Below are 27,253 nucleotides of genomic sequence, written 5' to 3'. Positions count from 1 at the left end.
TGTTTAGGCTCTCCTTACTGCCACACCTCCACAGACTTCTTTTATTGTTTCAGTGCCAGACATTAACACAATGTAGGCATTGAGTACATTCCGAATAAATTTGTGCATTTCTTGTTAATTATTCATAGATACATAGAAGATAGGAGCAGGAGGAGGCCTTTTGGCCCTTCGAGCCTGCTCCGCCATTCATCACGATCATGGCTGATCATCCAACTCAATTGCCTAATCCTGCTTTCTCCCCATAGCCTTTGATCCCATTTTCCCCAAGTGCTTTCCAGCCGTCTCTTGAACATATTCAAAGTTTTAGCATCGACTACTTCCTGTGGTAATGAATTCCACAGGCTCACCACTCTTTGTGTAATGTCTCCTTATCTCATTCCGAAATGGTTTACCCTGAATCCTCAGGCTGTGACTCCTGGTTCTGGACCCACCCATCATTGGTAACATCTTCCCTGCATCTACCCTGTCTAGTCCTGTTAGAATTTTATAAGTCTCTATGATATCCCCCCTCATTCTTCTGAACTCCAGCGAGAACAACCCCAACCTAGTCAATCTCTCCTCATATGACAGTCCCGCCATCTCTGGAATTAATCTGGTAAACCTTTGCTGCACTCCCTCGAGAGCAAGAACATCCTTCCTCAGAGAAGGAGACCAAAACTGCACACACTACTCCAGGTGTGACCTCGCCAAGGCCCTGTACAGCAACACATCCCTGCTTCTTAACAAAAAAAGGATAGCAATATATTTATCTGTTTAATTGAGATAGAAATTCCCAAATGCAAATTTAGGGGTGATTGGGAAAAACCTCAGGCTTGCTTGTGGGCTCCTGAGGCGAGGTATGTTGGGGAAATCCCATGTTCAAAGAGACTCAGGGCCTGACCGAGGGACCTGGCATCAGAAAGGGGGTGATGGCTGTGAGTCACCCACTTCCCTTTCTTCTGATCCCTTCCCCACCCCCTACCCAATGCTCCCCCCTTCCCCGCCTCCTTGTAATCCTTGTCCCACCTTCACTCACCTCTGACCTGGTTCCATCAGCGATCCTAGGCCCCTGATGGGCACACACCCAGTGGCGCTGTTTGTAGTGTACAGCTGCTTACCTTTGTCTGACCAGCAACTCTCAGACGTTGGGATTTGTGCTCCAGGGATCCTAAATTCTGGCCAATTATCGGCCTGATAGGCAAATAGTATGACAGGCTTTCCCCAACACGGCTCTCGAGCCCTCTGGCAAGACTCCCGTATCCTGGATTAAATTCCGCCTGTTGAGTGTTTTTCTACCAGGCCTGGTGAGTATTTCTGCCGTTTTCTGTTTTTATCTGCAGTATTTTGTCTTTGAGGCAAATTCAATACCTCAATTACCTTTGAGTCTCAACATTACAAGGATTTTCTAGTTGTATCACTTTGCTGTGTGTGGGGGCTTGCTATGCGCAGATTGGCTGCTGCGTTTACTGCATTGAAACAGTGACTACAATTTAAAAGTTTAAAATGCTTTGATTGTGAAAAGTTCTAGATAAAGTTCTAGATAAATGCATCAGTGCAGAATTGATTGGTGTTTGAACTCTAACATGTAAGTTAAACCAGATCATTTACTCTGTCGCTAAATAGAATGAAAACTGGCAATATAATGAAATCCCGTGTTCACCAACCGCTCAGTCAAAGTCATACCTTCACATCAATATCTTTCTGAACAGTTTCAGAGTTTGGATTTACATTTAGGAGCTGTTGTATCTTTCTTTCCCTAAAGCTATTTTTCAACCATTTTTCTACCGGCTTTTCTTTTGTCGCTGCATCACGTTTCTAAGACAACTCATTTGTTAAACTAACTGCGACACATATTTCATCAACTTTGCCTTTCTCTTCAGCTGCCTCGAGTTAAAAGTTACCTTACTCTGTAAATGTTTATCCAGCTCTGCTTTCTTTGTCTGCTTGTAATTCAATGTCTGGCTGGCACTTCAAGTGAAGGTCAATCAGTCAGTTCTCAGTAAACTGAAACTCTTGATATTGTTGTATTTTGACACTGCAAATAAGATATAATTATAAAAAAAGACTGACTGCAAGGTTTGATTTTTAGCTGTAACCTCAACAGACAGACCCATAAACAACGAGAGACCTTGGGCGCGATTCTCCGCTCCCGCGACTAAGTGCCCACGCCGTCGTGAACGGCGTTGAGTTTCACGATGGTGCGAAACGGCCCTGATCGCGATCGATTCAAGGCCCGAAAATGGGCTAGGAGCGGGGCCGCGAGGAACTCGGGGGGGCGTGTCGCGAAAGCAGCGTCGTCAGCGCGCGCCGGGCATTGGCGCCGCGTAAAAGTGGCGCTGCGTAAATGACGCAGCCTGCACCGCGTAACTGCCGTCACCCGCGCATGCGCGGGTTGCCGTCCTCCCCGAGGCCGCCCTGCAAGAAGATGTCGGATGGATCTTGCGGGTCGCGGAGGAAAGGAGGTCCTCCTTCAGAGAGGCCGGCCCGCCGATCGGTGGGCACCGATCGCGGGCCAGACCCCATTTGAGGCCCCCCCGGTGCAGGAACCCCGCTCCCCCCACCCCCCCCCCCCCCCCCCACAGGCCATCCCCCCAGTGTTCTTGCGCTGTTCCCACCGGCAGCGACCAGGTGTGGATGGCGCCGGTGGGAACCCGTCGTATTGGGCAGGCCGCTCGGCCCATCCGGGCCGGAGAATAGCGGGGATAGCGGAGAATCGCCATTTTGGGTGTCTCGGCCGATTCTCCGGCCTGCGCCACGCAGAACACGACGGGGCCGTTCTCGCCGCTTGGGTGGATCACGGGAGGGCGTCGGACCGGCGTCGCGTGGAAAAATGGCGAGCCAGGCGATTCTCCCAACCGGCGTGGGAGCGTAGGGGGCGGGTGACGCCAGTTACGCGGAGCCGCTTTTACGCGGCGCCGATGCCCGGCGCGCGCTGACGACGCTGCTTTCGCGACACATCCCTCGAGTTCCTCGCGGCCCCGCTCCTAGCCCATTTTCGGGCCTTGAATCGATCGCGATCGGGGCAGTTTCACGACGGCGTTCACGACGGCGTGGGCACTTAGTCGCGGGAGCGGAGAATCGCGCCCCTTATAGCTTACCAATCCAGCCTTTGACCACCTGCAGATTCTGTAGAATATAAACAAGATTTTCTTTTCAACCTCATATATTTAACAAAAGAACTGAGAATTGGGACATATTCGAGCGGGCTGAGAACACGATTGAGCAGTTAAGTATATAATTAAAACTGTGGGAAGTGCCACAAAATAACAACTTTTATTTATATCGTGCCGAATAAAACATCCAAAGGCGATTCACAGGATCACCCTAGGACACTAAGTCACATAAGGAGTTACGAGGAAGAAATTCCAGAGCTTGGGTATAGACAACTGAAGATACAAGTCACGAATGGCGAGTGATTAAATTATGGGATGCACAAGAGGCTAGAATTAGAGGAGCTCAGATATCTCGGAAGGTATAGGGTTGGAGGAGATTACAGAGGTAGGGAGGAGGGAGGCCTTGGAGGATTTTGTTAAAATCAAGTCACTCTTTGACCAAGAGTCAATGCAGTTCAACGAACACAGGGATGATAAGGGAACGGGACTTGCTGTGAGTTAAGACATGAGGAGCAGAGATTTGGGTGGCCTCACGTTTATGGAAGGTAAAATGTGGGAGACCAGCCAGGAATGCCTTGGAATAATCGGGTCTAGAGGTAACACAGGTGTGGATAAGGTTTTCAGCAGCTAATGAGCTGAGATGGGAGTGAAGTCAAGTGATCTTGACTGTCATAGGCGGTCTTAGAGATGGAACAAATATGAGGTTGGAAGCTCATCTTTGTGTCAAATGTGACACCAAGGTTGCAAACAAACTGGCTTAATCTTGATTGTCACATAGAAAATAGAAGCAGGAGGAGGTTGTCCAGCCTTCAGGCTTGCTCCGCCATTAATTATGATCATGGCTGATCATCAAGTTCAATACCCTGATCCCACCTTTCCCCATATCCCTTTAGCACCAAGAGCTATGTCAAATTTCTTCTTGAAATTACACAGCGTTTTGGCCTCAATTACTTCCTGTGGTAGTGAATTCCACAGATTCACCACTCTCTGGGTGAAGAAATTTCTCCTCACCTCAGTCCTAAAAGGATTACCCCTTATCCTCAAACTATGACCCCTAGTTCTGGACTTCCCCCACCATCGGAAACATTCTTTTGGAACCTGTCCTGTTTAATCCTGTTAGAATTTTGTAAGAATCTAAGCGATTCCCTCTCACTCTTCTAAATTCCAATGAATATAATCCTAACTGACTTAGTCTCTCTTCATATGACAGTCCCGCTATCCCAGGAATCAGCCTGGTAAACCTTTGCTGCACTACCTCCATAGCAAAAACATCCTTCCAGATAAGAACGCTAAAACTGCATACAACACTCCAGGTTTGGCATCACCAATGCCCTACACAATTGCAGTAAAACATCTCTATTCCTATACTCAAATCTTCTCGCTATGAAGGCCAACATACCATTTGCCTTCTTCACTGCCTGCTGTACCTGCGTGCTTACTTTCAGTGACTAATGCATGAGGACGCCAAGATCTCGCTGCGTATCCACCTCTCTCAATTTACACCTATTCATATAATAATCTGCCTTCCTATTTTTGCTGAAGTGGATAACTTCACATTTATCCACATTATACAGCATCTGCCATGCAAATGCCCACTCATTCAGCCAAGACAAATCCCACTGAAGCATCTCTGCAGCCTCCTCACAGAATACCCTCCCACCCAACTTTCTATCATCTGCAAATTTGGAGATAATACATTTAGTTCCCGCGAGCAAATCATTAATATATAAATGTGAACAGTTGGGATCCTAGCACAAACCCCTGCGGTACCCCACTAGTCACTGCCTGCCAATCAGAAAAAGACCCATTTATTCCAACCTTTTGCTCTCTGTTTGCTAACCAGCTTTCTATTCATCTCAAGACACCACCCGTAATTCCATGCACTTTCACTTTACATAGTAATCTGCTATGTGAGACCTTGTCAAAAGCCTTCTGAAAGTCTAAATAAACTACATCCACCAGTTCTCCCTGCTCAACCCTACTAGTTACAGGTTTCAAAGAATTCTAGTAGATTTGTCAAGCATGATTTTCCTTTCGTAAATCCATGCTGATTTTGTCTGATTATACCACTGCTTTCCAAATATGAAATCCTTGATAATGGGCTCTAGCAACTTCCCTACTACCGATGCAAGGCTCACTGGTCTATAGCAGATTATCATACAAATGGGTGTTTTTTAGAGGTTATATTTGCTACCATCCAATCTGTAGGAACCATTCCAGAATCCAAAGAATTTTGGAAAATGACCACCAACTACTATTTCTTTTTTTTTTTTTAATATTTTTTTATTCTCCTTTTTCACATTTTCTCCCAAATTTGCACCCACCAACAATAAACAATAATCAGTAACAAATATGTCAATCCCCATATCAATAACAACGATCCCATCCTCCCACCAAACCCCAAACATTAGCCCGCATGTTCACACAAACAAATGACAAAAAGGAATTAGGGATCATCCATAGTCGCCATTAATACACACAGACCCCTCCCCCCAACCCTCCCACCCACATGTCCCGACTAATGTTTAATGTTCGATGTTATCCAGTTCTTGAAAGTGCATAATGAGTAATGCCCATGAATTGTAGAACCCCTCCATCCTTCCCCTCAGTTCAAACTTAACCTTCCCAAGAGTCAAGAATTCCAACAGGTGTCCCCGCCATGCCAGGGCACAGGGTGGAGAGGTTGCTCTCCAACCTATCAGGATCCGCCTTCGGGCGATCAACGAGGCGAAGGCTACAACATCAGCCTCCGCACCCGTTTCCAACCCTGGCTGGTCCGACACCCCGAATATGGCCACCCGGGGGCCCGGGTCCAGTTTCACGTGCACCACTTTAGAAATTACCCTAAAAACCTCCTTCCAGTAATCCTGTAGCTTTGGACAGGACCAAAACATATGAATGTGATTAGCGGCCCGTGATTAGCGCCCCCCCCCCCCCCCCCCCCCGGCAACGTTCACACACATCTTCTACTCCTTCAAAGAATCGGCTCATCCACGCCCTTGTGAGGTGTTCTCTGTATACCACCTTCAGCTGTATCAGCCCCAACCTCGCACACGAGGTGGAGGCGTTCACTCTCCGGAGCACCTCACACCAGAAGCCCTCCTCCATATCCTCTCCCAACTCTTCCTCCTACTTTGCTTTGATCCCTTCCAGTGGTGCCTTCTTTTCTTCCAAAATAGCTCCATAAACCGCTGAAACTACCCCCTTCTCCAGTCCCCCTGTCGCCAGCACCTCCTCCAGCAATGTGGAGGCCGGCTCCACCGGGAAGCTCTGTATCTCTTTTCTGGCAAAATTTCGAACCTGCATGTATCTAAACATTTCCCCCTGCTCCAGCCCATACTTCGCTCCTAGCTCCTTCAATCCTGCAAACCGACCCCCAAGAAAAAAATCTTTTAGTGTCTTAATCCCCTTCTCCTCCCATTTCCGAAAATTTCCATCCCACCTCCCTGGCTCAAATCTGTGGTTCCCCCGAATCGTCATTTCCCTTGACCCTGCCGTCAACCTGAAGTGCTGGAGAAACTGCCTCCAAATTCTCAATTAAGCTATTATTACCCTGAGTACTTCCCCAGGGCTATCGGGAGCAGCGCTGTTGCTCGTGCTTTCAATCCCGACCCCCTGCACAAACTCTCCTCCATTCTGACCAACTGGGAATCAACCCCTCTGACCCAGCTCCGCACCTTCTCCACATTCGCCACCCAGTAGTAGTACAACAGGTTCGGGAGACCCAAACCCCCTGCCTGCCTTCCCCTCTGTAGCAGCACCTTTCTAACTCTGGCCACCTACCCTCCCCATATGAACGAAGGAATCCTTCCCTCAATCTCTCGGAAAAAAGCCATTGACAGGAAAATTGGCAGGCTTTGAAAAATAAACAGAAATCGCGGCAACACATTCATTTTAACCGCCTGTATCCGACCCGCCAGTGACAGAGGAAGGCCATCCCACCTTGCCAGATCAGCTTTCACTCTCCCCACCAAACTAGAAATGTTGTACCTGCGGAGCCCCTCCCACCCCCGGGCAACCTGCACCCCCAGGTACTTAAAGTGAGTCCCTGCCCTACGGAATGGCAGCCCCCACACCCCTTCCTCCACCCCCGGCCGAGACACCACAAAATACTCACTGTTGTCTAGATTTAGTTTGTACCCCGAGGAAGACCCAAACACTTGAAGCCGCTCCAATATTCCCCATATAGACACACTCGGTTCTGACACGTATAACAGCAAGTCATCGGCATATAAGGACACCCTGTGCTCTATTCCACAACGCACTATTCCTTTTCATACCCCCGAACTTCTTAATGCGATGGCCAACGGCTCAATCGCGAGTGCGAACAGCAGGGTGGAGAAAGGACATCCCTGCCTAGTCCCACGGCGAAGAGAAAACTATCTCAAGCTGATGTTTTTTGGCGGACACTCGCCCTCGGCTCCTTATATAGTAGCTTTACCCAGTTCACAAATCTTGGTACAATCCCAAACCGCTCCAGAACTGCCATCAAGTACCCCCATTCTACCCATCAAACGCCTTCTCAGCGTCTGATTCCACAACCACCTCTGTTTCCTTCCCCTCTGACGGTGCCATAACGATGTTCAATACCCTTCTAACGTTTGAAAAGAGCTGCCTCCCTCTCATGAACCCCGTCTGATCTTCACCTATCACCTTCGGGAGACACTCCAGCCTACCCGCCAGTACCTTCGCCAATATGGGCCTATACGACCCACACTCCGTCGGATACTTATCTTTTTTTAGCAGCAGGGATATCGATGCCTCTTCAAACATCCCCACCATCAGGGGTGCCAGCTTATCCTTGAATTTTTAAATAATATTCCACCGGAAACCCATCCGGCCCTGCCACCTTGCCCGACTGCATCCTCCCAATCGCATCCTTTATCTCCTGCTCTACTATCGCTCCTTCTAATGTAGCCCTGTACCCCTCCCCTAACCGCGGGTACTCCAACCCATCTAGAAATTCCTGCATCTCACAGTCTCCCCAGGTGGCTCTGACCTGTACAACCTCTCATAAAATTCCTCAAAAAATTTGTGAATCAGATCCGGAGCCACCACCAACTTCACTGCCCTATCCCTCACCTGAACAATTTCCCTTACCGCTGCCTCCCTCCAGAGCTGACCTGCTAACATACTCCATGCCTTATCTCCATGTTCGTAAACTGTACCACTTGCTCTTCTCAGTTGGCGCACCGCCTTCCTGGTGGACAGTCGGTCAAAGCTCGCCTGTAGTTCCTTCCTCTTTTCCAGCTTTGCTGGGTCCCCATCTTCTGCATAACTCCTATCTACCTCCAACATCTCATCTATTACCCTCTGCTGCTCCAACCTCTCCTCTTTGTCCACCCTGGCCTTAAACAAAATCACCTCACCCCTCACCACCACCTTTAGAGCCTCCCAGACAACTGCCTTCGACACCTCACCTGTACAGTTGAAACTTATATATTCCTCAATTACCTATTCAATTTTATCACAAAACCCTTGGTCCCCCAAAAGTCCCACATCTAATTTCCACCCCGGCCTTTGCGCTACCCCCTTCTCCAGTACCATATCCACCCAATGCGGAGCATGATCTGACACTGCAATTGCCGAGTATTCCGACCCCTTAACCCCAGCCAGCAAAGCCTTCCCCACCACAAAAAAGTAGATCCGCGAGTATACCTTATGGACTGCTGAGAAAAACGAGTACTCCGTTCCCTCGGGTGCAGAAACCTCCAAGGGTCCACCACTCCCATTTCCACCATTAGCCCAGCCAGCGCCCCCCCCCCCCCCCCCCCCCCCCGATGGGACCAGCGAGCGTGGCCGTGACCTGTCCAACCTTGGCTCCTGCACCAAGTTCCAGTCCCCACCCACTATCAGTTCGTGTGTGTCCAAGTCGGGGATGGCCCCAAACATCTTCTTTGCGAATCCCACATCGTCCCAATTGGGACCGTATACACTTAATCGCGCCACTAATCCCCCCTCCAGCGCCCCTGTCACAATCACATATCTACCCCCCTGGTCTGCCACCACCTTCTCCATCTGGAAGCGTACTCTTTTGTGACCATTACTGCTATCCCTCGAGCCCCTCCGTCAAATCCAGAGTGAAACACCTGACTAACCCAGCCCTTTTTAAGTCCCACCTGGTCCTTCACCCTCAAGTGAGTCTCCTGCAGCATTGCTACATCGGCTTTCAAACATTTAAGATGCGCAAGCACCCTTGACCGGACCTCCTAACCCCCTCATGTTCCACATGACTATCCTAACTGGGGGTCTCACCCCTCCCCCCACCCTTCTTATCCACCATCATCATACCACCGGGCCCTGCCCCATGAGCTTGACCCGCCCCTATCCATTATTAACATCGAACTCCTTCCCCCCTCCCAAAACCCCCCCCCCCCTACATTTCCTCTCAAAAAAATATCTCCCCCCCCCCTCGCTCGCCTCGTAGGCCCATCGAAACCTGCTAACCAGGCTCCAATGTCTGCAGCCCTCCTCTCACCTCACCTCCGTTCACTAGCCGACTTTAGTTAGCTAGCGCGGGTGGCTCCCCCTGGTAAGGTATACTGTCCCCTCCCACCCAGTCCCAGAGAAAGAAAAAACAAAAACAACAATCCAACCCAGACAATTCACTAAACTAAGATATAACCGTCGCAACACAAAATGCCAATCAACCCAACCAATAACTTTGACTCTGTAACAATGTGAAGAGAAGTAAATTACAGTACACGTCAGTAAAAAGAAAGTTATACATTTTCCAGCTCCCCAATCACAGTCTACAGTCTCTCTTCCAGCTCCACTCCTCACGTCTGTCCCAAGTCTTCTGCCCTCACGAACGCCTCAGCCGCCTCCGCTGTCTCGAAATAAAAGTCTTTGGCATCATATGTCACCCTCAGTTTCGCCGGGTATACCATACCAAATCGTACCCCCTTTTTGTACAGTGCCGCCTTCACTCGCCCGAACGCCGCTCGTCTTTTTGCCAACTCCACCGTCAAGTCCTGGTAGATCCGAACTCCAGCACCATCCCTCTGCACCTCGCGCTTCTGCTTCGCCCAGCTTAACACCTTCTCCTTCATCCAGTACCTATGGAGGCAGATAATTACTGCTCTTGGCGGCTCATTCACTTTGCACTTCGGCCTTAATGACCGATGAGCTTGGTCCAGCTCGTACCGGGAGGGGTTCTCACATTCCCCAATCAACTCCGCCAACTTCTTAGCAAAGTACTCTGTTGGCCTTGGGCCCTCTGTCCCTTTGGGCAAGCCCACAATTCTCAGATTGTGTCACCTCGAGCGGTTCTCCAAGTCCTTGAGCTTTGCTCGGAGTCCTCTGTTGACCTCCACCACCCTCCGCAGCTCGTCCCCCATCGAGGTGAACTGGTCGCTGTGCTGCGACACGGCCTCCTCCACTTCCTTCATCTTCTCGCCCTGCTCTCTCACCTCGGCCGATGTCTTTGGCACGGCTAACCTCACCGGGGTGATTGCCTCCTCCACCAATGACTTTAATGCGACCGCCATCTTCTTCCTCAAAGCCTCCATGTGCCTCGCAAACTGCTTTTCCAGCTCCACCGCCATCACCTCGTTCATCTTCGCCACCGTAAGTAGTGAGGCCCCACCATGCGGTCCGGCATCCGCCAACTTGCCAGCACTTTTGCTGGTCCTCTCATTCAACAGCGAGCCCGCGTTTCCTCCCTTCTTCGACGCTGCTTTTCGCATCCTTTAACGACCTATTATTTATTTTATTTTTTTCACCCTTCTTTCCTTCTTCAATTTTTTTTTAATAGAAAAACAAAAAATTTCTTCCTTCAAAAAAAGATAAAAAAACTTTCACCAAGTTTCTTTAAAACTTTTCTTTTTTTTATTCCTCCAGAATTTCCCTGGAACCGGACTTCAGTCTTCTTACAACATTCTAGGTGGGAGCCACGTGATGTGGGACATCTCACCTACATTGCTCCTCACTAAAACTTGTGTTTCTCAGAACTCCCGGTACATTATTCATGTCTTCCTTTGTGAAGACAGAAGCAAAGTATGAATTTAGTTCCTCAGCCATTTCTTTGTTCCCTGTTATGAATTCCCCATTTCTGACTGTAAGGGGCCTACATTAGTTTTTATCATACTTTTTCTCTTTACATACCTATAGAAACTTTTACAGTCAGTTTTTATGTTCCCCGCTAGTTTACTTTCAAATAGTATTTTCCCCTTCTTAACCAATCCCTTGGTACACCTTTCCTGAATTTTAAACTGTTCCCAATCCTGAGGTCTATTGATTTTTCTTGCTAATTTGTCTGCCTCTTCTTTGAATATAAGACCATCTCTAATTTCCCTTGTAAGCCATGGTTTGGCCACAGTTCCCTTTCTACTCTTGCGCCAAATAGGAATAAACAACTTTTGGAGTTCACCTATTCATTCCTTGAATGGCTGCCATTGCCTGTCTACTGTCCTTCCTTTCAGTAACGTTTCCCAGTCCGTCATTGCCAGCTCATGCCTCATACCATTATAGTTACCTCTATTGAGGTTCAGGACCTTGGTCTCAGAATCAACTAAATCACTATGCACCTTAATAAAGAATTCTACCATATTATGGTCACTCATTCCCGAGGGTTCTCTCACAACTAGATTGTCAACTAATCCTTTCTCATTGCACAACACCAAGAGCAAGATGACTTCTTCCCTTGTTGGTTCCTCAACATATTGGTCCAGAAAACCATCCTGTATACATGTCAGGAATTCCTCGTCTATTGTACTGTGACTAATTTAACTCACCCAATCTATATGCAGATTAATGTCACCCATAATCACAGATGTTCCTTTATCACATGCATCTCTGACTTCCTGCCTAATGCTTTTCCCAACATTACCACTGCGGTTTGGCGGTCTGTATACCACCCCTACGAATGTTTTTTGCCCCTTGATGTTTCTTAACTCCACCCAAACAGATTCCACATCATCTGTACTAATATCTTTCCTCAATATTGTATCAATATCTTCTTTAACCAACAATGCAACGTCACCACCTTTTGTTTCTGTCTGTCCTTCCTAAAAATTGAATAGCCCTCGATGTTTAATTCCCATCCTTGGTCACCTTGGAACCGTGTCTACGTAGGCCCAACTATATCATATCCCATACATCTATCTGCGCAACAAGTTCATCCATTTTATTTCAAATGCTCCACGTGTTTAGGTACAAAATCTTAAGGCTAGTCCTTTTAACGTTCCTTGTCCCGTCCCTACTATTTTGTAGTGTCATTATCTGATGCAGGCCCTAGATTTCTCTGCCTATCACTTTTATTATTTGCCTTGCTGTCTTTTTCTCTTGTTCTTGATTCCCCCTGTTCTGAATCCTTACATAGTTTCCCATCCCCCTGCCATTTAGTTTTAACCCTCCCCAAGGTGCCAGGGAGAGGGATGATTTTGGTAGCTAGGAAATTAAGTTTCGAATGGGAACTGAATATATTGGTTTCAGACTTTCCAATATTTAATGGAATTAAATTTCTGCCCATCCAATACTTAATGTTGGATAAACAATCTAATAATTTAGCAACTGTAGAGGAATTGGGAGAGATGATGGTGTGGTAGAGCTGGGTGTCATCTGTATGAAAGTGCAAACTAGCACTGTGCCTTCAGATAATGCCATCAAGGGGCAGAATGAGAAGTAAGAAGGGGCCAAGGATTGATTCTTGGGGGACACCAAAGGTAATGTCATGGGAGCAGAACAAAAACCATTACAAGTGAAAGTGCAAACAAACCAAGGGTGGGATTTTTCAGCCCTTTCCACTGGCAGATTCTTCTGGTTCTGCTGAAGGTTACCTTCCGTTGCGTGTTCCCTGGCGGAGAGTACCGCAAATGGCCATTGACTTTGGCAGGACCAGAATATCCCACCTGCGACCAATGGTGAGCCACCTCCATAGTGGGGAAAGCCTGTCATCGGGGGGAGGAAAAGGTAGTGGAAAATCCTGGCCTAGAGTTTTGCCATTAAAATTTGAAAGAGGAATGTGCTCTATAAATAAATAACATGCATGTAAGAAAATGCAGGCAAAATTAATTTTAATTCAACGGAAGTTGAAAAAAGTAAATCTAAAAGGTAGTTTTTGTTGAGTAGATTTTGTGCAGCAAATCTTTCGGGCAATTGGGGAATTCCCTCTTTGAGAGCGACTGAGAACTGGCTGCATGGCCAATTAATGAATTAAAGGCAAAACAAAAGGCCAACCAACCTGATGAGAAAGGAGGCAAAAGTTGTATTTATGCTATAATATAAACAAAAAGTTCTGGATAAACTCAGCAAGTCAAGCAGTGTATGTGGAGTGAGAAACAGAGGGTGCGATTCTCCACTCCCACGCCGAAGTGGCTGCGCCGTCGTGACGCCGTCGAGGTTCACGACGCCGCGGAACGGCCCCGGTCCCGACCGATTCAGGCCCTGACAATGGGCCAGTATCGGGGCCGCGTCATCTACAGGCCTTGTAGCCCGCATAAAAGCGGCGCCGCATAGATGACGCAGCCGGCGCCGCATAACGGGCGTCATCCGCGCATGCGTGGTTGCTGTCCTCTCTAAGGCCACCCCGCAAGAAGATGGGGGACGGATCTTGCGGGGCCGCGGAAGGAAGGAGGTCCTCCTTCAGAGAGGACGGCCCGACGATCGGTGGGCACCGATCGCGGGCCACCCCACATTCCAGGTAAAGCCCGGTGGAGGATCCCCCCTCACCCCCCCACAGGCCGTCCCCCCCAGCTCTCACGCACCGCTCACGACTGCAGCGACCAGGTGTGGACGGCGCCGGGGGGAACCCGCCGTTTTGGCCTGGCCGCTCGGCCCATCCAGGCCTCAGAATAGCGGGGGTGCCGGAGAATCACCATTTTGGGTGTCTCCGGCGATTCTCTGGCCTGCGAAACCTGACCGGGCCGTTCCCGCCGCTTGGGAGAATCGCAGGAGGGCGTCGGACCGGCGTTCCCGGAAATTTTGGCGGCCCAGGCGATTCTCCCAACCGGCGTGGGAGTGGAGAATCGTGCCCAGAGTGTCTGGGCTAGATTCGCCATTTCTGTGGCTAAGTGCTGGCTGAAAAGGAGAATTTGTGGGCGTACGGGGCGAGCAGCGGCGCCAGGTGAAATTCCCGGCTCCTGCGCCAAAATGGCCGGAGAATGGCCAGGTCCCTGGCTGCGTATGTGCACGGCGACGACCCACAGCAGCCGCGCCGTACAACATGGCGTCGGCCGTGCGCAGACCCGACCTGCCAAATGCGACCCCACAGGCAACCCCCTGGCCACCCCCACCAGTCCCCCCAGCTATTGCGGAAGCCCTCCGGCCAGTGGCACAGATCCTGGCCGAGTGTGGCGGCGCTGGACACAGTCCGTAGCCGGGTTCGCAATCACTCAGACCACACGCCAACCCGCCCATCGGGGGCGGAGCATTGGGGAGGGCCTTCTGATGATTTGCCAATGTCGTTTCACCGGCATGCGGCGTGATGACGCCATTTCGGAGGGGACGGAGACTTGAAAACCAGCGTCAAATGGCACCGCCCCCAATTTGGGCATCAGAAGGGATTCTCCGCCCGATCGGCAATTACGATTTTGGCGCTGGGCAACGGAGAATCCAGCCCACTGGGTGCGATTCACCGGAAAGATCTCAAGGTCCGATTTCGGCACATTTGGCGGGGTGTTTCACGATGGCTCCAATGCTGAGATTGAGACTGTTATTCAATGGCACGGAGCCACTTTTTTGGACCTCAGAGCTTCTGCCCATTGACGCCACACTTTAAAGGTTTTCCAGCACTGGGGAGCTGAGCTCACCAGCAGGATCGGCTCCACACAGATCGGGGCGCCATTTTGGAAGGCTGCCCTGATCTCTACACCCTTTTACGCTCCCCTTTCCAGCTTTCAAGACCCCCTACTTCACTCCATCAACCTTTCTGCAGACACATCAAACTCCTCTTCACCCTCTCTTTTATGGGTATGGTCCCTCAGGCCCTGACCCTCGGCAGTGCCAACCTGGCACCTGGGCATTCTGGCGCTGCCAGCCTGGCACATTGGCACTGCCAGGGTGCCAGTGCCAAGGTGGAGTGCCAGGTACTATCTGCCCTGTTCCCGGCCACCCGGGGGGCGCTACTGGCCTCCAAGACTCCCCAAAGTGCAATCACGTCTGGTCCATGATTGTGGAAACTGTTGACTCCCGGACACTGGGTGAGAACAGCGTGGGATAGTAAACATAATTATCTGGGTCACGCCCAGTGAGTGGGTGATCCAGATCGCACCAGGCCCGATTTGGGCCTCTTCCGAGATTCACCCAACGCGATGCCAGGCTCGATGCGGTGGGAAAGTCAAGCCCAAGGCTTCAAGTCTAATACGACTATTCTTCATTTATATTTGTTGTGATCTCGATGTACTGCCTGAAAAGGCAATTGCAGCAGATTTAAATGTAACTTTAAAGAAGGTATTGGATATGTACTTGAGAAAAGAGGTGTGCAGGGCCATTGGGAACGAGCAGGGGAGTGGGATTCATTGGATAAATACAATACCATCTCTTCATCACATTCTCCTGTCTGCCTGTGCACAGAACACAGAATCCCTACAGTGCAGAAGGAGACTAGTCGGCCCATTGAGTCCACCCCGGCCCTCTGAAAGAGCACCCTACCCCACTCCCCCACCCTATCCACGTAACATCGTAACCCCACCTAATCTGCACATCTCTGGACACTAAGGGGAAATTCTATCATGGCCAATTCACCAAATCTGCACATCTTTGGAATGTAGGAGGCTGGAGCACCCGGAGGAAACCCACGCAAACACAGGTAGAAAGTGCAAACTCCCCATAGACAGTCACCCAAGACTGGAATTGAACCCGGGTCCCTGACGCTGTGAGGCAGCAGTGCTAACCACTGCACCACCGTGCCATCCCAATGGCAGAGGTCCGATATTAACTGCAGGTGGGTACTGGGCAGGTGAGTTGGAAACTCGTCTGGTGCTGCAGCATTGAGGCTCAGTACATTGAATTGCTGTCCACATAGTCGGTGATGGGATCAGGATCAGGGAACTTTGGAGAAGTCTCATGCCTGGGAAGTGTGGGGTGCCTGCAATAGAGGAAACCTAAATTTTGCTTTGAGAAAAATAAATCCTACTCTCACTAGCCTCTTCTGGGCTGCTCCTTTTCTGATTTGCCTCAGCCTGGTGGGAAAATCACAATGACTCCTCTGCTCACACCTGAGTTAATATAGCAGATGAGTATCAGTTATGTTATTGGGAGCCAACAGGCACATGCACAGATGGAGCTGTCAAAAATTAGTTACCTGTTTAGTAGAGCAGGTTCAAGTCACAGATATCAAGAACCATATAGCTTTCTAATGCATAAGTAACCTGTACAAATGTAACTGGTCAGCTGTGTGGTTGGGCAGGTAAGGTTAAATTTGCTCCGTGGTAATTCTGGAGTCCAAACTCCAGTCGTGGAAACATTAATGGATGATGTGGCTACTGTGCCTATAGCCAGGAACCTGTGACCCCATTAATGATACCATGGGTTCAGTGATAGTGCAGATAGCCAGTCTTCCATGATATTATTGATGTGGAAACATATTTGGTATTGGACTCCGTCAAATCACAAACACTTTCATCTGCAAAGAGGCAAGTGACTGCTCAACACTGTGCTTCTACTGCATCAATCTCCATTCCATGCCTGTCATCATGTACATGGTTGTTTCCACAGTTGAAGAGAACATGGGATGAAAATTTCACCATTGCATTTTCCATCAATGCTGCTGGCTGAAACTGGAGTGGAAATGTTGTTACTTCCTGCGTATAACACAACCTGTAAACAGTAAATGAAACCACCCTTTTGATAATAATGGGATGCTCCCTTTAATCCTCTTCACATTAAACTCTTCCATATTTTCCTTCCATCACAAAATGGCATACAATTAATGGTTCAGATGCATATAAGACCACGACACTAGAGCCAGCATATATCGACCTTACACGTCATTCCAATTCTGATTGGGTCTTGTATGGCGATGAATAATGTTTAAGGAATGACCTTCCTTGTGGTGTCTTCTTAAGTTCATATCTGAGACAACGGATGACACCATTAATTGCATCAACACACACTTTCCAGTCTTTACCGTCCTCAGTCAGGTCAAAACCTGGGAAGCAATCCGCCAGGAATTCTGTGGAAAAATGGAAACCAGTCAGAATGACATTTCAAATCAACAGAACAACTGGTTTAAACATTTCTGAGAGGTCCTGACTTTTACAGACATCTTAAAGTGATTCAAGAAACATTTAAATTATTTTGTGAAAGGTGTTTTCATTAATTTGTTCTTGGGTTGTGGGTGCCACTGACAAGGCCAATATTTGTTGCTCATCCCTGATTGCCTTTGAGAAGGTGGTGGTGAGCTGCTACATCCAGGTGCAGAGTAATGCGTCGTATTTGGAATGGAGATTAAGATAGTCAAAGTACATTGTTGAGCAGTCACTTACCTCGATGCACATGAAAGTGAAAATGGCTGTATGTGGTTTGATGGAGCCCATGTGTTGTCGGTACACCCACAGTGCTGTTAGGGATGTACTTCCAGCATTTTGACCTTGTGATTGTGAAGGAAATGAGATAATGGGCTGGCTTCTCCGATTTCCAGACTAAGTGCTGACACCGGGAACAGTGGCGTTTAACACCAGAAAGAGCTGCACCGATTCCGGGACCGTTGGGGGTCGGGTAAAGCTCCCGGCTCCCACGCCAAAAACCGCTGGAGAATGACCGATTCCATGGCCGCGCATGCGCACGGCGGTGGCTGTGCCATGCAACATGGCGCCAGCCGCGTGCGGACCTGGCCTGCCAAATAATGACCCCAGTAACCCCTCCTCGCCAACCCCCACCAGTCCCCCCAGTCCTTGCCGAAGCCCCCTTGGCCAGCGGCATGGCATACCCCTGACTGTTGTGCCGCTGGACACAGTCTTCAGCCGCTACATGGGGTCGATAAAAAAAAATAACGGAAGTATTCCACGCCGTCGGGAACTCAGGCCTGACTCAGAGCATCAGGGGAGGGGCTTCTGATGACGTGCCAACGCCTTTCCAACAGCGTGCGGCGCTCAACGCGATTATGCCATTTCAGAGGGGGTGGAAACTTGCAAACCAGTGCCGCCCCCGATTTGGGAGTCGGAAGGGAGTCTCTGCCTGATAGCCAATTACGATATCGGCATCGGGCAACAGAGAATCCCGCCCATGATTTCAAATCAGGATGGTGTGTGACATTTTTTAAAATTTAGAGCACCCAATTCTTTTTTTTACTGATTAAGGGGCAATTTAGCATGGTCAATCCACTTACCCTGCACATCTTTTTGGGTTGTGGGGGTGATACCTACTCAGACATGGGGAGAATATGTAAACTCCACACGGACAGTGACCCGGGGTGGGATAAAACCGAGGCCTCGCTGCCGTGAAGCAGCAGTGCTAACCACTGCACCACCGTGCTGCCTAGGATGGTGTGTGACTTTGAGGGGAATTTGTAGATAACGACTTAACCATGAGCCTGCTATCTTCTAGGTGGTAGAGGTTGTGCGTTTAAGACATTGTTGAAGAAGCCTTGGCATGTTACTGCAGTGCATCTTGTGGATGGCATACATTGCAGCATGTGAATATTTAAAGTGGTGTGTGAGATGCCAATCCGCTGGGCTGTTTCGTCCTGGATGGTGTAAACCTCCTTGAGTGTTGCTGAAGCTGTATTTGTCCAGACAAGTGGAGAGTATTACATTGCACTGACTTGCTCTTTGTAGATGGTGGACAGGCAGGAGGTGAGTCAATTGCTACAAATTAGCCAGCAGGGAATTTTAAAGAGCAAGGGGAAGGGGTTTTGGGTACGTGCAAGGAGTTAAATCTCTTCAAGAGACATGAGGTATTGATCCTGACATTAGCCTGTCTGCGTCCCAGTTTTACCCAGGCGGGTTTGCAGGGGAGCATTGGATTCCTTTGGATCTACTGGGTAATGAATGAAAGTATTCAAGTAGATAATTAACTGCTGTTATAACCAAGCGGACCTATTTCTCGGTCCGTCAGCAACTCACCAGTGTCATTGTGGCCAGTACATAGTGGGAAGTATTTCTTTGATGAAACTATAAGGCTGAGAAGCCTTTTATCAGTGAAAGTGAGAAGCTGCAGCCATGGCCAGGTGAAAGGCCATGGATGGTGTAAACTCACAGCACTCCCTCTCAGAGAATGCTTTCAGTGCCTAATAGGTAATTACAACTTCTTGAAAATCAATTCACCTGTCTTGCACTTCAATCACTTTCAGTGCACTTCCCTGCTGCCAGTCTTAGCCACGGCATGGGAACGGCTTATACAGTGCAACCTTGTCCTCTGAAAAATACGAAGTGGAGCAGCAACACCGACAGTGCCAACTGCAACACCAGTTGCCTTCTCCTCAGCCACAAGTTGCTCCACAGGGCAGAGTGAACGGACACACAGATCTACTCCCATGGAGGTGAGACCCACAGGGTCTACAAGCAGAGGATCAGCTCTCTCAACACGCTCGAGCAGCAGTGCCTTAGGAGGCTTAGGCTCTCACAGCAGGTCCCAGCAACCTTGGACTAGATATAGCACTTGGGGAGAATGGAATCAAAGGCTATTGAGTTGGATGATCAGCTATGACCGTGATGAATGGCGGAGCAGGCTCGAATGGCCAAAAGGCCTCCTCTTGCTCCTATCTTCCATGTATGTTATAACTGGACGGGAAGATCCCAGAATGAAACACTGGCTCGAAAGACCGTAACCTTTAAAAAAATAAAGCATGGAGGAGCAGAGTCACAGGACTGCTAATAGTTTTAGCAACAAGAAAAACATATTTATTAAACAAGAAAACTTGGATGACTATATGATAGTCCTTTACTCCCCCCATTGCTTTAAAAAAAAACTTTTAGTAGGAATTTGTTTTCCAATATAACACCTTCACAACTATCTTCATACAAGACAATATTTCAACCCCGTACATCCCCCACCCCAAAAACAAATCCAAAGAGAACAAAAAACAATTCCCTCAATCAGCAGCCCCCCCCCACCCCCCCAACATCTGACCATGACCAGCACCCTGAAGTAGGAAATAAATGGCTGCCATCTCAGGTAGAGCCCTTCTATCAACCCCCTCAAGGTATACTTGACTTTTTCTAAATGTAAGAACTCCATCACTCACTTAACCACGCCACGGCACTGGGCGGGGCCGAAGACCTCCTTCCCAGCAGGACTCACCTTTGGGCTATAAGTGATGCGAAAGCAAGGGCATCTGCCTTCGCCCTCGTCTGTAACTCTGGTAAATCTGAAGCCTCAAAGATAGCAACCAAAGAGCAAGAGTCCAACTCAACCCCAAGAATTTGTGACATGGTGCTGAGGAAGACCAAAAAGCTCATAAGCTTAGAACAAGATCAGAACATGTGCGTATGATATGCCTAGAACACTGCTCGCACCTATCATCGACTTCCGAAAAGAGGTGCTCTGGCCAGGTGCACTACGAGCCGCTTTGAAGTGAATCAGACTGAGCCTAGTGCACAAAGAGGTGGAGTTGACTCTGTGTACCCCCTGTCCAAACACCTGGCCAATTCCCTCTCCCAATTCCTCCTCTTGACCTCATCGAGTGGAACCTGTTCGATTGACACCAGCCAACTATAAATATCCAACATCTTCCTTCCCCCTACATCAACCATCGAAAGAATCCTTTCCATCAACGAGGGCAAGGGAGCCAAGGGGAAGGAAGAAATCTCCTTGCATACAAAGTCGCATACCTGATAATATTGAAACAGGTTAGCTCTTAGAAGCTGACACTGCCCAACCACTCCTCAAAACCAGCTAACTTCCCATCTATAAACAAATCCCTGAACCGCTCCAGCCCCTCCTTCCTCCCTGTCCCAAACGACGAATCCAGGGCCGCCGGTGCAAAACGAAGATTTTCACAGATAAAGGCCAACAATGACATAGCGCCCATCTTAAAATGCTGTCTAAACTGTCTCCACATTCTCAAGGTGGCCACCACCACCAGACTGGAAGTCTATTTTGCTGGGGAGCACAGAAGGGGAGTCATAACCAAGGCCCTCAAACTGGAACCTCTACAGGCACACCTCTCCATCTGCTCCCACACAAACTCTGTCTCCCTACACTACCCCTGAACTGTCTCAATATTCACCACCCAATGTTAAACTAACAGATTGGGCAAAGCCAGGGCCCTCGACTGCCTATACTTTTGCAAAAACACCCTGAGAATCCGTGGGGTCTTGCCTGCCCAAATAAAATAAGATATAATTTATCAACCTTCACAAAGAACGATTTAGGAAGAAAATCAAGACACTGAAACAAAAATAAAAACCGTGGGAGGATATTCATCTTTACCAACTGAACCCTACACGTCAAGTCCAGAGGGATGTTTTCCCACTTCTTCAGATCCCCAAAATTTAGTTTATGGAGTGAGGCCAAATCATGGGCCACTCAGATTCCCAGATAACGGAGGCTGGACCTGGCCAGGCGAAAGGGCAACCCCCCCCAGATCGGCTCCCCTCCGTGGAAAGTTCACCGGAAAGCATTCGCTTTTGCCCAAGTTCAATTTACACCCCAAGAAGGGTCTGTCCATACAACAACAAATCATCCGCATACAATGATACCCTGTGCTCCCTACCTCTCTCTAACCCGTTCCACTTCATGGATGACCTCAGTGCTATGGCCAGAAGCTCAATTGCTGAGGCAAACAATTGCAGGGACAGCAGATACCCCTGCCTCGTGCCTCTCATCAGGCGCAAATACTTCAAACTCGAAGTATTCATATGAACGCTTGCGGTGGGGAGCCTATGTAAGAGCTGGATTCAAGCTATAAACCTAGGCCCAAAGTCAAACCGCCCATGGTTCTCAAACAAATAACTCCACTCCACCCTATCAAACGCCTTTTTCGCATCCAATGAAATAATCACCTCCGATTCAGGGTCTGGAGATGAGGGCAAAACATCATTAAGCAGTCTTCAAACACTGGCTGCCCTTAACAAACCCTATTTGCTCTTTCGATAGAACCCCAGGGAGTCAGGGCTCCAGGCGCATAGTCAAGACCTTCGCCAACAACTTTGCATCTGCATTCAGAAATGAAGCAGGGCGATATGACCTACACTCTGTCGGATCCTTCTCTTTCTTTAAGATCAAAGAAATTAACGCCTGCGTCAATGTGGCCGACAATATCCCCCAAACATAGAATGCTTACACGTTTTTAACAGCAAAGGGGCCTTCTGTCCCGCAAACCTCTTGTAAAATTCAATCGGAAATCCATCCGGTCCTGCCGCCTTACCTGACTGCATCAGACTCATGCATTTCATAACCTCCCCCAAGGTCAGCAGGACTCCAGTTCCTCCCTTCACTCCTCCTCCACAACCGGGATAAACAAACCATCCCAGACTCCACCATTGACAACGCGTCCTTTGGGGGTTCCGACTTGTAAAGGTTACAGTAAAAGACCTCAAAAGCCTGATTAACCTTGGCTGGGGCAGAGACCGACTTGCCACCAGAATCCTTTAGCTGCACTATTTCCCGAGAAGCCACCTGTCGCCTTAGCTGGTGCACCAACAGGTGACTAGCCTTCTCCCCATGCTCATGGAAAGCCACCCTCGCGGGTCGCAGCTGGCGCACCGACCTGTCCGTTGAAAGCAAACTCCATCTGCAATGTCTTTCTATTTGCCAGTAGCTCCAGTGACTGGCTAACTGAATATTGGTGATCTACATCGAGGATGGCATCCACCAATCTCTGCCTCTCCGCCCTTTCACTTCTCTCCTTATGTGCCTTGTAAGAAATGATCTCTACTCTAATAACCACCTTCAAAGCCCCATACAATGTGGAAGGTGAAATCGCCTCACTTCTGTTAAACCACAGATACTCCCCAATGGCCATAAGACCATAAGACATAGGAGCAGATTTAGGCCACTCGGCCCATCGAGTCCGCTCCGGCATTCAATCATGGCTGAAATTTTTCTCATCCCCATTCTCCTGCCTTCTCCCCATAACACCTGATCCCCTTATTAATCAAGAACCGATCTATCTCTGTCTTTTAAAAAAAATATTTTTATTAGGGTATTTGCAAGTTTTTATAATAATCATGCCATGAACATGGTACAATAAACATTCCCCCCACCATCCCAATCTTCACACACCCAAACCTTGAAACAACAATCCGGCCCTCAATCCCCTCCTTTTGGAATTCTGCTTCTGCTGACAGTTTAATTTTCCCTGAGAAAGTCGACGAACGGCTGCCACCTCCGGGTGAACCCTAACATTGACCCTCTTAAGGCAAACTTTATTTTCTCGAGACTGAGAAACCCAGCCTTGTCACTAACCCAGGTCTCTACACTTGGGGGTTTCGAGTCCCTCCACATTATTAAGTTCCGTCTCCGGGCTACCAGGGAGGCAAAGGCCAAGACGTCGGCCTCTTTCGTCCCCTGAACTCCCGGATCTTCCGACACTCCAAAGATCACCACCTCCGGACTCGACACCACCCGTGTTTTTAGCACAGTGGACATTGCCTTAGTGAAACCTTGCCAGAACCCTCTAAGCTTCGGGCATGCCCAGAACATGTGGACATGGTTTGCTGGGCTTCCCGTGCACCTCGCACACCTGTCCTCTATCCTGAAAAACTTGCTCATCCGGGCCGCTGTCATGAGTGCCTGGTGGACTACCTTGAATTGTATCAGGCTAAGCCTGGCACATGATGAGGATGTATTAACCCTGCTTAAGGCATCCACCCACAGACCCGCCTCTATCTCTCCTCCTAGCTCGTCCTCCCACTTGCCCTTAAGCTCCTCCACCGGAGTCTCCTCCGCCTCCGAAAGCTCCTGGTAAATATCTGATACCTCCCCCTCTCCCACCCAGGGACTGGAGACTACTCTATCCTGTATCCCCCTTGACGGCAGCAACAGAAAGGCTGGCACCTGTTTTCTCAGGAAGTCTCGCACCTGCAAATACCTATACCCGTTCCCTGCTGGCAATTCAAATTTATCCTCCAAGGCTTTCAAGCTGTGGAAGCTCCCATCTATAAATAGATCCCCCACCCTTCTAATTCCTGCCATTTGCCATCTCTGGAACCCATCATCCACCTGGTGTAAACCGATGATTATTATAAATCGGGGTCCAAACCGATGCTCCCTCCACTCTCTTATATCTCCTCCACTGCCCCCAGGTTCTCAGAGCCGCCACCACCACCGGACGTGTGGAGTATCGGGCCGGCGAGAACAGAAGAGGTGCCGTTATCAGTGCTCCAAAACTTGTGTCTTTGCATGACGCCGCCTCCATCCGCTCCCATACCAACCCCTCCCCCACTACCTAATCATGGCTATATTAGCCACTCAGTAGCAACTGCAGAAGTTTGGCAGCGCTAACCCACCCTCCCCCCGACTGCGCTCCAGCAACACTTTCTTCACTCGCGGGGTTTTACTCGCCCACACAAAGCCCGACATAATCTTATTCACCCGCTTGAAAAAGGCCTTGGGATGAAGATGGGGAGGCACTGAAAGACAAACAGAAATCTGGGGAGGACCGTCATTTTCACAGTCTGTACCCTCCCCGCCAGTGATAGTGGGAGCATGTCCCATCTCTTCAAGTCCCCTTTCATTTGTTCTACCAGCCGGGATAGGTTTAACTTGTGCAGTGCCTCCCATTCCCAGGCCACCTGGATTCCCAGATACCAAAAGCTCTTTCCCACCATTCTAAGCGGTAGCTCTCTCAGTCTCTTCTCTTGTCCTCTTGCCCGGATCGGGAACATCTCGCTTTTCGCCATGTTCAATTTATACCCTGAAAATTTGCCAAATTCCCCCAGGATTCGCATTACTTCCCCCATCCCCTCCAACGGGTCTGAAATATACAAGAGCATATCATCTTCCCCCCCCCCCCCTTCCCGAAACAGTCCTTTCCAGTTCCTAGAGGCTCTTAACGCCATGACCAATGGCTCTATTTCCAGAGCAAACAGTGGCGGGGAGAGGGGGCACCCTTGCCTCGTCCCTCAGTGCAGTTTAAAATGCCACGACCTCAGCCGGTTCGTACGTACACTCGCTACTGGTGCCTGATAAAGCAACCGCACTCAGTCAATGAAGCCCTCACCAAACCCAAACCTTCCCAGCGCCTCCCACAGGTAATTCCATTCCACCCGATCAAAAGCCTTCTCCGCATCCATCGCTACCACCACCTCCACCTCCTCTCCTTCTGAGGGCATCATAATAACATTTAAAAGCCTTCAAACATTGGCCTTGAGTTGCCTGCCCTTTACAAATCCGGTCTGGTCGCCCCCTATCACCCCCGGGACACAGTCCTCTATTCTTGTGGCCAGTATCTTAGCCAGCAGTTGGCATCCACATTCAGTAGAGAAATTGGCCTGTATGACCCGCATTGCTCCGGATCCTTCTCCCGTTTCAGGATCAATGAAATCGAGGCTTGCGACATTGTTGGGGGGAGGACTTCCTTCTCTCTTGCTTCATTAAATGTCCTCACCAGCAGTGGGCTCAATATCTCTCAAAACGTCTTATAGAATTCCACTGGGTAGCAATCAGGCCCCGGGGCCTTGCCCGACTGCATGCCCTCCAGCCCCTTGATTATTTCCTCAATCTTAATTGGGGCTCCCAGCCCCTCCACCAGATCCTCATCTACCCTCGGAAACCTCAACTGATCCAAAAACTGCCTCATCACCTCCACCCCAGCCGGGGGCTCCGACTCGTATAATTTACTGTAAAAGTCCTTAAACACCTCATTCACCCCCACTGGGTCCAGGACCGTATTCCCACTTCTATTCTTTACTCTCCCTATCTCCCTGGCCGCCTCCCTTTTTCTGAGCTTGTGCGCTAACATTCTGCTTGCCTTTTCCCCATACTCATAAAACGCCCCCTTGCCTTCCTCAACTGTTCCACCGCTTTCCCTGTGGTCAACAGCCCAAACTCCGCCCGCTCCCTCAGTAGCCCCGCATCCGGGGCCTCCGAGTATCTCCTGTCCACCTGGAGTATCTCCTCTACTAACCTGTGCCTCTCAGCCCATTCTGCCTTTTCTCTGTGGGCCCGTATTGAGATTAATTCCACTCTGACTACTGCCTTCAAGGCTTCCCAAACCGTCGCTTCAGAGACCTCCCCCGTATCATTTGTTTCCAGTTAGTGCTGGATAGACCTGTTCACCCGCCCACAGATCGCTTTGTCCGCTAGCAACCCCACATCCAGTCTCCACAGCGGGCGTTGCCCTCTCTCCACACTAACCCGTAGATCCACCCAATGTGGGGCATGGTCCGACACTGCAATTGCCGAGTACTCAGTATCCACCATCCCCGGTATTAGCGCCCTGCTCAGAACAAAAAAGTCAATGCGAGAGTATACCTTGTGGACATGGGAGAAAAAAGAAAACTCCTTTGCCCTTGGTCGTGCACACTTCCATGGGTCTACTCCCCCATCTGTTCCATAAACCCCTTCAATTCCTTTGCCGCGGCAGGCCTCCTCCCTGTCCTGGATTTTGACCGATCCAATTCCGTATCAATGACTGTGTTAAAATCTCCTCCCATGATCAGGTTATGTGACTTTAAGTCTGGGATCTTACCTAACACCCGCCTCATCGTCCCAATTCGGAGCATATATGTTCATGAGTACCACCTGCACCCCCTCGAGCTATCTATTTCTGTCTGAAAGACACTCTGTGATTTGGCTTCCGCAGCCTTCTGCGACAGAGTTCCACAGATTCACAACCCTCTGGCTGAAGAAATGCCTCCTCATCTCTGTTTTGAAGGATCGTCCCTTCAGTCTCTGGTTCTAGTTTTTCCTACAAGTGGAAACATCCTCTCCATGTCCACTCTATCCAGGTCTCACAGTACCATTTAAGTTTCAATAAGATCCCCCCTCATCCTTCTAAACTCCCAATGAGTATAGACACAGAGTCCTCAACCGTTCCTCATACGACAAGCTCTTCATTCCAGGGATCATTCTTGTGAACCTCCTCCGGACTGCGGAGGAAACCCTCTCACAGAATCACTTATCTGCCAACAACGTCGTCTCCAAACTCCACGGGGGGCGCTGAGCGGGCCATGACCGCACCATGGAATCCACAAAATGCAGAGCGTGATCAGAGATCACTATTGCTGAATACCACATCCCCACCACCCCAGGCAGCAAGGACCCACCCACCACAAAGAAATTGATTCGAGAATATACCTGATGTACAGGAAGAAAGAAAAATCCTTCTCATCCAG

General features: G+C 49.3%; 1 protein-coding gene and 1 long non-coding RNA gene across 4 annotated transcripts in view; one reads left to right on the top strand and one right to left on the bottom strand.

Annotated features, from left to right (window-relative positions):
* LOC140428102 (uncharacterized) overlaps nucleotides 1-27,253 on the top strand; it is a 203,359-nt gene that overhangs the window by 74,305 nt on the left and 101,801 nt on the right. The window lies entirely within an intron of this gene.
* The window catches only part of LOC140428100 (BEN domain-containing protein 2-like), a 249,390-nt gene continuing 239,012 nt past the window's right edge, over nucleotides 16,876-27,253 (bottom strand). For both annotated transcript variants that reach the window (XM_072514160.1, XM_072514161.1), the window contains exon 12: nucleotides 16,876-17,205. In XM_072514160.1, coding sequence (XP_072370261.1) covers nucleotides 17,021-17,205 — 185 coding nt within the window. In that variant the 3' untranslated portion in view covers nucleotides 16,876-17,020. The remainder of the gene's footprint in view (nucleotides 17,206-27,253) is intronic.

Source organism: Scyliorhinus torazame, chromosome 8 (assembly GCF_047496885.1).
Source record: "Scyliorhinus torazame isolate Kashiwa2021f chromosome 8, sScyTor2.1, whole genome shotgun sequence".
Lineage (NCBI taxonomy): Eukaryota > Metazoa > Chordata > Chondrichthyes > Carcharhiniformes > Scyliorhinidae > Scyliorhinus > Scyliorhinus torazame.
The sequence above is the reverse complement of the archived record's forward strand: the minus strand, read 5'-3'. Positions and strand labels throughout refer to the sequence as shown.